Consider the following 15,611-nt stretch of genomic DNA (forward strand, 5'->3'; position numbering starts at 1 on the left):
TCTCCTAAAACAAACTTTAAAAAACACATCATTCCTTTTTACAGAACAAGAAAAAACAAGATTAATTAATATGAACCCCGGCCTGCCTACCGCTAAAGCTCTCCCCAAAATCCATAAGACCGGCGTCCCCATACGCCCCATCATCAACTATAGACCTAGCCCATTATACAAACTGGCCCAATTCATACAAAAATTTCTTAGTAAAAACTATATATTTCAGTCTAAAAAATCTGTAAAAAACACCATCGAACTAATCGAAAAACTGAATAAATTTGAAATACAACCATTTCACACCCATCACTCACTCGATATTATTAACATGTATCCCAGTATCAACACCAAAAAAACTCCTTCCCATAATACAAAAAACCTAAAATCATATAGTGGGCTAAGTAAACTAGAGATCCAAGACTTCATGCAGGTCCTAAAACTCGTAATACATAACAACTATTTCGCATTTGAACAACAGAAGAGTGGACAATTTTACTACATTGTTTTTACTACATCGTTTTATTATCACATTCAGACTTTTATGTTCAAAGCATCAGATCAATTTTATGCACAATACTCACCCATCAAACTACTACGCTTTTATGTGTCACATCACATCATCATATTTTACTCATTTTCTTCTAGCCTTTAAGGAGAAAAGCAGTCCATCATTTGTATTCAGCCATGCAAGAGTTATTAATGCAATTTTTATGATATGTACTTTGTCCATTTGTGATTTTTGTAGCTGATGATGACGCAATAAGCGTCGAAACCGGTTCTAATAATATAATAAATAATATGTTGTGAACATCTTATACAACACGTTTTGTATTGAAAAGGTTGAACCTTCCTTAATAATCTAATTGTGTTCCTCTTGAATTACGATGTGGGAGCAAGGGAAAGTGTGACAGTAAACATCCAAAATTATAAAGTTCAAAAAGATTTAGCTAATTTCGCTAAAAGGTGCTCTGTAAAGGGTTGATGGTATATAAAATTATATTGTAGCATTAATAATTTGGCAAAGCAAAGAATTTTTTTTTTTGAAAAGGTGAGTTTAGTCTTTCAGAGCATGTAAGAGTGAGGGCGAGTGTTTGATGGTAAGTACTTCATTTTTTTTTTTACATAAATTTTGGTTAGAAGTCTGCAAAAAGGAGGAGAATTTAGTATTAAAAGTATGAGATTATAGAGTTAATCAGTAGTTGTTACTTGTTACTTGTGCTTATGGTATTATAACGGTGTGGGGTATGGGAGATGGATGTGGCGGAAGTGGAGGGGGGGTAGGTGGGGTGTTTAAGTTTATGTATTGTTGGTAGTGGTTGGATTGTGGGTACGGGCAGGGCAGGATTTGTGTTATTTGAAATTAATGGGGACTTGGAAGTTATTAATTTAATATTATTTAGAATGTTATGTTGACTTAAATTTAGTGATTGCAGTAATTTTGGTAAAATTTCGTATAATGTTTTTTTTTACTTCAACTATGTCATTGAGGTTTAGTTTTTTGTTATAGTATTGGACTAAAAATATATAGATGTTTTTTAATTCATTCATATCTCAACCTGAAAATTAAGATCAGTAGTTTAATTAAAGTCATAGCCTTTTTAAAAGAATGTCAGACTAAAATTGGTACCAAGATTTTTGAGACATGTCCAAAGGAAAAACTTATCTTCTCCTTATTTAATCAAAACCCAAAACAAAACCAATGAAATTTGGCTCAAAAATGAAATTAAAGCTTTATACAGAAAGAAGTCCCTTTTAAACTTACAACTATACAGACTACACTTATCGGTGTCTCAATTTCTAGCCCCTATAGAATGGAATTCATTTCAATTGCATGTAGATTACAAATTAAATATCATCCTAAATAAGAAACAAATAACGTTAGATAAAAAACTTGCCTTTTTAAAAGAAAATCAACTACAGTCACCTAAAAGGCAAGAAGATAGAAACAAAAAGACTCCTTTTAACAACACACCCGCCATAATTAACTTAACAAGTATGATCTTTTCAGATAAAGAATTGGATCTCTTAAATAAAGGATTAAAACATAATTGGCCTAGTATACATAAAGAAAATGATATCATCACCACCATAGCAGAAGTTGAGACAAATATCTCAAAACTACCTTTGGAATTACAAAATGATACTAGACACGAAATAAAAAAGAAACTACCAACATTAACTGAGGGATTAAATAAAAATGCTAATCTTAACCATACTAAAATAATTAAAGACATAAAAAACAAAATAAGAGATAACAATATAATAATAACTAAAGCTGACAAAGGGGAAACTACTGTTTTATTAAATAAAAAAGGCTATATTAAAAAACTGAAGATTTTTTCACAAACGAAACTTACACAATAGTTAATAAAGATCCCACAATAAGAATCCAACGAAATTTAAAAACATTATTAAAGAACTCTTCATTTTTACTAAATGAACAAGAACAGCAAAAACTAATCCTTATGAACCCTAATACTCCCACAGCAAGAGCTTTACCTAAATTACATAAGAAAGATATACCTATACGTCCAATCATCAATTGCAGAAATAGTCCAACTTATAAAACCTCAAAATATATCCACAACTTTCTCAAAAAACATTACATTTTTAACAATAAATCCCCAATAAAAAATTCTGTTGCTTTCTGTAATATTTTAAAAGAGTTCACCTTACTACCCAACCACACTATGTGCTCTTTTGATATTACTAACATGTATTCTAACGTACCAGTCAACGAAACTGTTAATATTATCAAAAACAACCTCACTAAACACAGTAAACTTAGCAAACTTGAATTAGAAGAATTCTTAAGACTCCTAAACTTTGTTCTAAAAAACAACTACTTTACTTTTAATGGTAAAATCTACCATCAAGATGGCCCAGTCATGGGAGATCCCTTATCCGGCATCATAGCCGACATCTATTTAGATTCTTTAGAACATAATAAAATTTCTACTAATATGATAGGCCTTAACTTGTAGGTTCGATATGTAGATGACACATTCGTAATTATTGATAAAGAACTCAATAACAGTACTGGTATTTTAAATTTTTTAAACAACTTAGACCAAAATATAAAATTTACTAAAGAAGACGAAATCAATGGATCCTTAAATTTCTTAGACATTACAGTACCCCTTTGACTTCCAAATTTATAGGAAACCTACTCACACCTCAACAATAAAAAATACTTCATTACACCCAAAATCCCATAAACTAGCTACCTTTCACAGCTTAATTTACAGAGCCTTTAAAATCCCTCTATCACCTAAAAACCAAAAAACAGAACTCAATTATATAAAAAACTTAGCAAAAAATAATGGGTATAAACTAGAAACAATTAACAATTTAATCAACAAAATCAAACTCAAATTAACAACAAAACTCATCCCTGACAAACCCAAAAAAATAAGTTTATTACTTTCACATACAACAATCCAGACATTTACCAAATTTCAAACCCCATAAAAAAACAAAACACTTGCATAACCTTCAGAACATTCAACACCAACCAAAAATTATTTTCAATCAAAACACAATCAATTCAAACAACAACTTTTACACAGGTTCAGGCATATACAGACTCGCATGCACACAATGTGGCATCTCTTACATTGGTCAAACAGGCCGAAGCTTTCAAACTACGTACTTGGAACATTTTAATGCCATCAAACACAACAAATTCTCAGCTATGAGTTCCCATATGAAAGAAACCGGACATCATTTCACCACTATAGATCAAGACCTCACAATTATTAAAAAAGTAGGTAAAGGAAAATTAATGAATGAATTAGAAAACATCTATATATTTTTAGACCAATACTATAACAAAAATCTAAACCTCAATGACATAGTTGAAGTAAAAAACCCATTATACGAAATTTTACCAAAATTACTACAATCACTAAATTTAAATCAACATAACATTCTAAATAATATTAAATTATTAACTTCCAAGTCCCCATTAATTTCAAAAAACACAACTCCTGCCCTGCCCGTACCCACAACTCAACCACTACCAACAACACATAAACTTAACACCCCACCTCTAACCTCCCACCTCCACCACAGCCACCTCCCACATCCTCACACCGTTATAATACCAGAAGCACAAGTAACAACTAATAATTAACTCTATAATCTCACACTTTTAATTCTAAATTCTCCTCCTTATTACATACTTCTAACCAAAATCTCTGTAAAAAAAAAGTAAAGGAAAATTAATGAATGAATTAAAAAACATCTATATATTTTTAGTCCAATACTATTACAAAAATCTAAACCTCAATAACATAGTTGAAGTTAAAAAAAACCATTATACAAATTTTACCAAAATTACTGCTATCACTAAATTTAAGTCAACATAACATTCTAAATAATATTGAATTATTAACTTCCAAGTCCCCATTAATTTCAATTAACACAACTCCTGCCCTGCCCGTACCCACAATCCAACCACTACCAACAACACAAACTTAACACCCCACCTACCCCCCCCCCCCCCCTCCACCACCCATATCCTCACACCGTTATAATACCAGAAGCACAAGTAACATGTAACAACTACTGATTAACTCTATAATCTCATACTTTTAATACTAAATTCTCCTCCTTTTTGCAGACTTCCAACAAAAATATATGTTAAAAAAAAAAAAAAAAAGAGCTGCTTACCATCAAACACTCTCCCTCACTCTTACATGCTCTGAAAGGACTAAACTTACCTTTAATTTAATTTTATATACCATCAATCCTTTACAGAACACCTTCCAGCGAAATTAACCGAGTCCTCATTGAACTTTATAATTTTGGATGTTTACTGTCACACTTGCCCTTGCTCCTGCATCGTAATTCAAGAGTAAGGCTAATTTTTCTCCTCACAAAAGATTGACTATAGACCGGTTCTAACTTTTATTTGAATTCCACTTGATACTGATGATATCGTTTCTCTTTATATTGTTCTAAAAAATGAACTCTTTTCCTGTTACCCACCATGGCTAATAACATATAAACTTTGCACACTGCTTCATCCCTCTCCTCCATTAATCTCACATCATCTGTAACACTAGTAACTTAAATATTAGTAATTTCAACGCTACCATAGCAACTATTTAATACTATTACAATTGAAAATAAAAGAAATTACACACAACGTTTTCTCTCCAAATCTTCTTTACATCAACCAATTTCAATGTTAATAAAGAGGTAGTAAGTGGTTTTACACACTTCGATTTCTCTTTAAACTCTCCTTTCATTCAAATTCATACTTTAACACGTAAATCTCCTATTGTTACAGACTTCAATCCAAACTTCCCTTAAGAATCTACACAACAGACTACAGCCGTTCTGTCCAGCTAACATTTAACACAGCAACTTACCTTCAAGCACACTTCTTCCCTCATGCTTCTAAGAAGACTACAGTTTTATCACTTCACATATTATTATAAACCCCACTTGAAGTGAACAGCAGAAACGTCTCTTTACAAATTATTTGATATTGTGTTTAAACTGCATTCTAAGTTATTAACTACTTTCTTCATCATTATCCTGACGTTTGAACGGTTTAACACCCGATAAATTTTCTCTAACTTACTTATTTCAACGTAACAATTTATTATATACCTCACTTGAAGTGAGCAACGGAAACGTCTCTTTACCAGGTTTAATATGTTTTAATACTCCTTTTGGAATTATCAACTACATTTTCGTTATTATTATGACATTCAATGTGTTTAAGATCCAAAAGTTTCCTCTAGTGTATAAACTCACGACTATTTGTATTTTAAACTTTATTAAGGCCTCATTTCAAGAATTTCTTAACTACATTCAAGAAAGTGTATAAATTTACGAATATTTGTATTTTAGACTTTATTAAGGCCTGATATTAAGAATTTCATAACTATTGTCAACCATTTCGCTCATTTCCAACATTTCCTTCACATTCATATTATGTATTCAGTTTGAGATAAAAGGCTGAAGATGCCCTTAATTAAAGGGCGAAACATGTCCCTATAATTTTATTTAATTCATTATCTCTTTTTATGTATTGAACAGGTAGAATTTGACTTCATTGAGCTCAACGACTTGCATGGGCCCGTGAACATCGGCAATGGACCATGGAACAGTGGCGGCGGGTGGTGTGGTTCGATAAATCCCGGTTCCAGTTGCATCGAGCTGATGGTCGCGTGACAGTGTGACGTCAACGAGGTTGTAATAATAATAATGGTATTTGCTTTACGTCCCACTTACTACTTTTACGGTCTTCGGAGACGCCGAGGTGCCGGAATTTAGTCCCGCATAAGTTCTTTTACGTGTCAGTAAATCTACCGACACAAGGCTGTCGTATTTGAGCACCTTCAAATACCACCAGACTGAGCCAGGCAGGAGGTGGCTCAGTTCTGGTCTGGGCAGCGTTCTCATGGTCGCAATTAGGCCCCACTGTCCGGCTGCAGGGAGCGCTGACAGGTGCACGTTATGTGGACATTCTTTCAGACCATCTGCAACCCTTTCAGGCCCTAGAGTATCCTGATGGAGTTGCCATGTTTCAACAGGACAATGCGCCATGTCACGGCTCTGTGGTGGCATGCAGATGGTTGGAGGAGCACTCCAGTGAAGTTACGACCATGGATTGGCCCTCCAGATCCCCCGATCTTAATCCAATCGAGCATTTATGGGACGCTGTCGTTGCCGGTGTACGCTCCATGAACCCCGCACCAACTACATAAGACCAACTGTGGGTAGCAGAGCAAGATGCGTGGGTCCAGCTCCCTCCAGAACGATTCCAACCCCTTGTAAAGTCGATGCCTCGCCATATTGCTGCAGTTTTGAGGGCTCACAGAGGAGCAACTCGTTATTAATATCACATTCAGTGTCTTCCCATGACTTTTGGCCACTCAGCGTATATACATGTTTCATTTAACTATTTGAAAGTAATTTTTAATATTTTAACAAAAATCTTGTAATAACATTTTTTTTCCATAACATGTGAGAGAAATTTGATGTGTGCATACCTGGGCAAGAATCTCATCATAACATCTCCATCCCCAGTTGCAGCAGCAGCTCCTACATTCCCATCAGCATAGGCTCCGGCTCCAGGAATAGGTGAGTCTCCTACTCTCCTTTACAGAATGTACAAATAATATTTTTTAGTTTCTGTTTTCTTCAACATGACATTGTATAATCAGCTCTAGAGCATGCCTTGATTCATGTTATCAGGTCAGAAACAAAAGAATTCCAAAAACCTGGTAAATTAACCTTCTGTTAATGGTTATGTTATTGATATATATATGAGAGTTGGGGCAAAAGTCATTGCAACTTTTTTTTTTTTTTTTCAGATAAGTGAAAGGATCACAAACTGTTATTTGTCACATGGAAGCTATGCAGACATAGTGTGTATTCACAACAGATGGCTCTGTGATTGCTGGTAGCAGCAAAGAGGGCGCTGTGAAATTAGTTGTGTGGCAAGCATCATGCGAGAAAGTAACCTGTGTTGAGCAGCGCGCATACATCAAAATAGCAGTTGTCCATGGGAGAAATGCAGGAGAATGTCACAGTGAATTGGTGGAAAGCCCTTGGGTTATAATGCCCTGCCCTCCCTTACCGCACAGTAGCATGGTAGGTAGGAAAGTTTCAGCAAGAACGTGTGGCAACAGGTGATCAACATTTGAGGGGGATGACTTATCAGGGTGCGGACCGATGCGGCACGTGCTGCCATCGAGCAGTTCCTGGAGAAGGACAGACGATGGATGTTACTTGAGTTAGAGAGGGCAGGTGGCATCAAGAAACACACCATCCACAGGATATTGCAGACAGAACTGCAGCTGTACAAAATCGCATTGTGGTGTATACCGCACGCATGCTGGCAACAGGACGACAACACTTCCTGTCATGTATAATCGCCATCCATGAATTTTGGGCCAAGGCATATGAACCGGATCGCAAACGTCAGTCCGCGGAGTAGCGACATGCCGGATCACCATGGCGGCAGACATTCCGTCAGAATCCTTCCCCCATGAAACTGATAGTGATTGTCGCATATAACGTCAGGAGTGTCACTGTGTGCCACTTCATTCCGCAAGGTAGAACAGTGAGTGCAGAGTACTACAGGGACTTCCTGGTGCAACAGGTATGACGTGGCATTCGAGAGAAATGTCCGGATCTTGTGGACACTGCAATCATACTGCACGACGACGCAAAACCAACTAGTGTGTGTATGGCAGCAACTGCAACCCTGGGCATGGGAAGAATTTGAGCACCCGCCATACTCTATTGACCTTTCACCCTGTGACTTCCATCTCACACAAAAGGTAAAAGAACCACTACATGGAAGGTAGTTTGTGACAGCAGATGACCCGATTCACATGTGGTGCGGCAAATGGAGATGCAGATGGTATTAAGAGCCTTCCACATCATTAACAGCGTGTAGTGAACGTTGCAGGGGACTACTTTGAGGGGCATTTAGACCCAGTTTTGTCATGTTAGCTGTTTGTGTGCTGTGCTGCAATGATTTTGTACCATGAAACCTATATTGTCCTGTACACTATCGTAATAAATATGTGAGGCACAACATTTGCGTGTTCTTCAATGTCCACACATGTAGTTCCCACATCTGTATGTCACACATTCCAACTGGGCTGGTACCTGCAAGAAAGAAGATGGTTGCAATGACTGTTGCCCCAACCCCCGTATACTAATACTGTAAAGAGACAAAGTGTGAGAGTTTATTTGTATATGGAGGGTGATTTCAGGAAGCACTCAACAATTTCAGACATTCTTTCATTGCTATCGTAGCTGACATCTTGAATTTAATGAATCTTAATATAACATACAAGTACCAACATATATACATAAAAATAACATACAAGTACCAACCTATATGCATAAAAATAACAGACAAGTACCAACCTATATGCACAAAAATAACGGTACCAACACAACAATATAAATGTCCTTCTTGAACAGCTACAAATCTTATATCTTCCAGATTATTTTAGGAAAGTACAGGAAGTCAGAAAAACTATACATCTGAGACCCTTAAAAGTGAATACGCTGCCTGAAAGTGCCTTGGATTTTGGCGACTCACTGATCAGTCATCCTGAGCCAGAGTTTACTTGTGGTAGGGTCACCAGTTTCTGTTGCTCCTCTAGCCGACAGCACGTGGACTACCCATCTAAGCAGTGAATGTGGCCAATGCTGCTTAACTTCGGAGATCGCACGGTAACATCGCTGGCTCTATTAAAATATGGGGCCCATCAAGTCTACTCTGAATCTTCCTAGCTGCAGCAGTCTTCCCATTTTCTGTGTTCTGGCACAGGCTTTATCTGATAAGAACAAAAATAATAGGTAAGCTGTTAGCTGGAGCGTGCAAGAAGGATTTAGAGTTAAATTTACTATAAAAATGTCCACATGCATTTTCTTTGTAATTCTAACAGTTTGACAGATTTTTACATCTTTACGTGTTGTAGGAGCATTGAGCTTGCGGGCTCGGATGCCAAGTGTGATGCAGCTGGGAGGATTAGGGTGAAAACCATTATTGGTATTCATTAGTGGTGCGAGTTCAGCAATCGTAATATTTTTTTCATTTTATGATAGAAAAAACTTTCTAAAGGAGGAAGACAGGCAGCAATGAAAAAAATATTGACCAAGCCACAGGAAATGTATGTCTGGTAGAGCTGTGCAAAATGTTGTGTAGACTCACTCAAACTCATTTACAAGAACTGCTCGAGCACTCTGCTCAATGAGTGTTTGGATGGACCAAACTCTAAAAAGTGCTGAACTTCACTGAACAAATGAGTCTACCAAACTGTTTATGCTGTCCGATCACAATGAGCAGAAACGAGTCTGGACAGCTTGGAAGTTCAAGTGACTCACTCACTGGTAAACTGTTCCCGCATGCACTGCATATACCGACACAGCACATAACTCATAACGCACCCGTGTGAAGCATAAGTATGGTAACAACCCGCAGTTTGATTACCCACCGATTGACTGAACAACTGAGTAGTCTGGTATACTGAGTCTGTTATTGAATTTCGAGTTTAGTCTGATTCGCACTGTTCAAATATTGTCTGTTTTGACTGAGCAGCAGTGAGTCTGGTTCGAGTCTATCTCTGTTTGCTCTAGCAGCAGACTTGCTTTCTGACATAATGAGCTGGGAAGCAGAAAATACAATTTGGCTACACACTAATTGATGTAAAGGTTAAAAGGAGAGATGAAATGTGACAGGTTGATCATATGGGACTGTTCACTACTGTTACCAACAGTGTTCAAAATCAAACTTCTAATTTTGATTTCTTTGCAGAAACCATGGGTACTACTAGTCAGTTATATTCTATTTTCACCTGAATACTTTAAAATAAACAGGGCAGTTTATGTTTTCTTACACACACACACACACACACACACACACACGGGGGGGGGGCAGTCAAACGAAAACTGAACACCCGCCGTAATGCACATTCTCACGAAAGGTGGTAACACTGCTGTTACGTATCGATACTCCCATCACCGTGGTAAGAGAACTGCATAGTGACAACCTACAGGTGCACGCAGTTGTTGGGTTATGTCTTTGTTGGTGCGCGGACTGGTCTAGTGTGTTCGTTCCACTGCAGAAATGGAGGCAAACGAAGAAGAGCAGAGAAGTGTGGATGTTTTCTGGTGGCCGAGGGTGCTAGAGTAAGCGAAACTCGTCGCATGTTTGCTGTGTATGGCGAACACTGCATGTCCATGACGAGTGCGTGTGAGTGGCATAGGAGATTCTGAGAAGGGCGTATATCTCTGCAAGACGTGCGCGCCCAGGACAGGCTCATTAAACCATTACTCCTGATGTGATAGGGCGGACTGATGGCCTTATCCGGGAAAACCGATGAATCATGGAGGAAAAAATGTGTGTTCAGGTTGGCATTAGCCATGGCTCCGTGCATGCCATTATCAAAGATCACGTGCATTTCCGCAAAATTTGCACGTAGTGGGTTCCGCATCAACTAATGGAGGGACAAAAGATAGACAGAATGGCGTCATGTCTGAGTCATCTTCAGCATTACCACGAGGAAGAGTATGCGTTTCTGTCCCATATCATCACAGGGGATGAAATGTGATGCCACCATTTTGAGCCCAAGAGTAAATGGCAAAGCCAACAATGGAAAAATCACAATTCTTCCCCTCCAAAGAAATCCAGAGCTATTCACACAAGTTCCGGTAAAGGCACAATGACCTTCTTCTTTGACTGCAGAGGCCCTCTGCTTGTCGACTTCCTTGAGCGTGAAACCACAATCAGTGTGCAACGCTATGAAGATACTTTGCAGAAACTGCAATGCGTTATAAAGTCAAACTACTACTTTCTACCACAGAGTCATTCTGTTTCATGATAATGCTCGCCCCGCCCCCGCATACTTCTAACCTGGTGAAGGCTACGCTTCAGCGATTTGGTTGGGAAAAACTTCAACATCCTCTGTACATCGATCTTGCACCTTGTGATTTTTACATTTTTGCCGACCTGAAGAAAGACATTCATGGATGTCAGTTTCAGCGTGGGTGCAGCTGTGGATCCGTCAGCAAACTACTTCTTTCTACAAAACTGAAATTGGTCATCTCGTCTCCAAGTGTGATAAATGTATTAATGCTTTCGGTAATTCCTTTTTGAATAAAACTAGGCTATTCCTTGGTCACATTGTAGTGGGTGTTCGGTTTCATTTGACTGACCCTTATATATACATATTATGTGAGTAAATAACTGGAATCACAGATAAGATGATGTTATACTGTATACTGTATAGAGTAGCGAAAGAGTTGCAGAATTGTGAGCGACTGCAGGGGTGCCTAGACAGTCTTGTGAGATAGTTAACGGAGCATGGTATGATGGAGTAAAGTCAGGTTGTAGGTTTCACAAGAGGAAAAGTCTTCTCAGCTTTAATTACTGTGTCGATGAGGTGAAAGTTCCTCATGGGGATCACTGTAAATACCTACGTGATTATATAAGGCATTATCTTCATTGGGGTAATCAGATTAGCAAGGTTGTTGGGAAAGGTTACAGTTCTCTTCACATGGGTATGAGTGTATTTAGGGGTTGGAAAGGTTGTATATGTCTCTGGTAAAACCCCAATAAGAATATAGTTCCAGTGTATGGGGACCCACACCAAAACTACTTGATATGAGAACTGGAAAAGATCCTAAGGAAAGCAGCACGATTTGTACTGGATTATTTCCAACAAATGAGTAGTGTAATAATAATAATAATAATAATAATAATAATAATAATAATAATAATAATAATAACAATAACAATAATAATAACAATAACAATAATAATAATAATTTTTTTTCCGAGGGAGTGTAGAAAATCTTTCATAAGACGCTTGTGAGGGTCCGCATTCAACAAGTGTGTGGAGATTCTTACCCACTAAAAACCACACTCCCTTTTCCCACGACGTTTATCTCCGCCCCGGAAACCGCTCTCGCATTACTTCAGGACGGATGTCGTGCTTAATGCATCTTGTGCTTCATCTTCCTTCTTCTGCTTTACTGTCTGTCGTAATCGTCCAGGTCCTTCTTCTTCTGACGCAGAATATTTTCTACGTAGGCTGCCACCTGGTCCCAAGATTCTTGACTTCGTAGCATTACTGATACGATCCCTCCTGGCGTCAATTCTCCCTGCATAACTTCTAAGCATCTTCCTTGTGGCAGCCAATGAACACACACAAAGAAAGTATGTAATACGTCATTGATATCACCGCAGTATATGCACACCGGACTGGTTGCTAGCCCTAGCCTATGAAGAAATTTTCGGAAGTATCCATGACCTGTCAAGAACTGTGTGAGATAGTAGTTCACTTCACCATGATTTCGGCCAACCCATACGCCCAGAGAAGGTATCAGTCTTTTCGTCCATTTCCCTCTAGAGTCATCTTCCCATCTTGTTTGCCATCGTTGCATTCTGCGACTAAGAGCCAAAGCCTTTGCCCTTTTCCTTCCTAGCTCTTCTTGTGTGAGCCAAATTTCTTGTCTTCTGAAGGCCAACAAGTCAATAGGAGCTACTGCTGCTACTACAAGAATCGCAGGTTCTGATACTGTGCGATATGCGCAAGCAATTTGTAAAGCTGCTCTCCGTTGTACAGCCGCAATTCTTGTCCGATATTTCGCAATTTTTAACGATTCCCAAATTTCTGAACCGTATAGCAGTATCGATTGAACAGTCGACATGAGAAGCCGCCTTTTACTAGATTTCGGCCCCTTGATATTTCCCACGAGTCTACTCAGTGCAGTCATGGTTTTCGCTGCCTTATCTGTTACCCGCTGGATGTGGTCCCAATATGTAAGCTTAGTATCAAATGTTACACCAAGATATTTTGTGCTCCTAGTTGTTTCGACAGCTATCTGCCCAATCTGCATCGGTACAACAGTATTAATCCTTTTCCTCGTCAGGAGGACAATTTCCGTTTTATGATCTGCTAGTTCTAACTTGTGATTTATCAACCATTCTTTGACATGTCACATCACCTGATTCAATTTAAATTGAGCCAGCTCTAGGTTACGGGTTACTATCACAGCAGCCACATCATCAGCATGACCCACAAATTTTACATCTTCTGGCATCTCCAGCCATAACAAACCATCATACATGATATTCCAAAGGTGTGGTCCAAGAATTGAGCCTTGTGCTGCCCCAGCTGTGAGCCGTTTTCTTCTCTGACCATCTTCCGTGTCGTATAACAATGTACGGTCTTTCATATAGTCACGCAGTATATACATGAGATATTCTGGTAGCTTGAAAGTTTCTTGTACAACTTCCAAAATATCACTCCATCTTGCCGAGCTGAAAGCATTTTTAACATCTAGAGTCACAAGAAGCGTCAGCTTTCTAGAGTAATGATTACCCATTTGAGCTCGTTCTGCTGTCTTCACCACTTCCTTCACAGCATCTGGCGTTGAGTGACCTCAGCGAAATCCATGTTGTTGGTCAGATAGGTCGCCAGCTAATCGGACTGCTGCTAGTATTCTCGGTTGTAGTAGTTTCTCTCAACCTTTCCCGGCGGTGTCCAGCATACATAGAGGTCTGTAACCCCCAGTTTTTCCTTTACTGATCAGAACAAATCTAGATATCTTCCAACGAAAGCTGAAAATTCCCGCTTCCAAACAATGATTATACATTCTCAACATCAGCTGAGGACATAATTCGACTGCCACCTTCAGTACTTCTGCTGGAATACCATCTGGTTCAGGGGCTTTCTTATTTCGAAGGGAATTAATTGCTGTTATCAATTCTTCAGTTGTAAAAGGTGGTACATTATCTAGTTCTTTCTCGGCCTCAACATCAATCCTCTCTGCATGATCAGGGAATAGTGTGTGTACTATTTCTTCCATGGTGCGTGTATCCATGATAGGGCTTGGTAACATCCCGAATTTCTTCATAACAATTTTATACCCTAATTCCCATGGATTTTCATTCACTTACATTTCCCACCACTTGTCGGCTTTACTCCTTTTAATTGTATTTCGCAGTCTTTTCTTCATAGTCTAATACTCTACTGAGAGAGCTTCATCGTTATGTCGTGCTCTTTGTGTCCTTCGTCTGAGGTGCAGGCATTGTTTCCTCAGCTCAGCAATTTCTTCATTCCACCAATAATAATGATGATGATGATGATGATGATAATAATAATAATAATAATAATAATAATAATAATAATAATAATAATAATAATAATAATAATAATATGGCCTCAGCTACCATGTACAGACATTTCAATTTGATGCCATCTGGCTGTCTGCTCATCAATTTCGACATTCCGTTATACTCTAGGCCCACTAGATAGCAGACCGAGTAAACCGAAACTCTCTTGGGCGTCTATCGCTGAGATTTAATGAATTTTGTCGGGTAAACAACAAATGTTGTCACCAGAGATCTTTTACATGCCGACATCCTACGACATGAAGTGTCAATGGACTTTTTTCCACCCTTCAAAAATCCGACTACCTCTGCCGGGTTTGAACTTGCTATCTTGGGATCCGGAGGCCGACACTCTACCACTGATCCACAGAGGCAGCTAGTAGTGTTATGAAAATGTTGCAAACTTTCGGCTGGGAAGACTTGGAGACGAGATGCTCGACTACGTGGTATGTAACTTAAATCCAATAAAGGTTTTTTTTTTTTTTTTTTTTTTTTGCTACTTGCTTTACGTCGCACCGACACAGACAGGTCTTATGGCAACGATGGGACAGGGAAGGGCTAGGAGTGGGAAGGAAGCGGCCGTGGCCTTAATTAAGGTACAGCCCCAGCATTTGCTTGGTGTGAAAATGGGAAACCACAGAAAACCATTTTCAGGGCTGTCGACAGTGGGGCTCGAACCTACTATCTCCCGAATACTGGATACTGGCCGCGCTTAAGCGACTGCAGCTATCGAGCTCGGTAAAGGTATTTTATTAGTCCACCTATTCAATATTGTTCACTTATAAGTGGTTACAAATACATGCAATTACAGACACCTTCGAGACATGTTTCGCCCTTTCTATAGGGCATCTTCAGCCTTAAATCAATCTAAAAATATTAACCCTAAACATTAAAACAAGAAGCTAGATAATTAGTCTTGTGACCTTATATGCATAAAATTCTGGTACATTAAGTGTAA

At 38.4% G+C, this 15,611-nt stretch overlaps 1 protein-coding gene across 2 annotated transcripts in view; it reads right to left on the reverse strand.

The window, feature by feature from the left end:
• LOC136866563 (N(4)-(Beta-N-acetylglucosaminyl)-L-asparaginase) overlaps positions 1-15,611 on the reverse strand; it is a 111,178-nt gene that overhangs the window by 44,149 nt on the left and 51,418 nt on the right. For both annotated transcript variants that reach the window (XM_067143648.2, XM_067143647.2), the window contains exon 5: positions 7,002-7,109. In XM_067143648.2, coding sequence (XP_066999749.1) covers positions 7,002-7,109 — 108 coding nt within the window. The remainder of the gene's footprint in view (positions 1-7,001; positions 7,110-15,611) is intronic.

This window comes from Anabrus simplex, chromosome 3 (assembly GCF_040414725.1).
Source record: "Anabrus simplex isolate iqAnaSimp1 chromosome 3, ASM4041472v1, whole genome shotgun sequence".
NCBI lineage: Eukaryota > Metazoa > Arthropoda > Insecta > Orthoptera > Tettigoniidae > Anabrus > Anabrus simplex.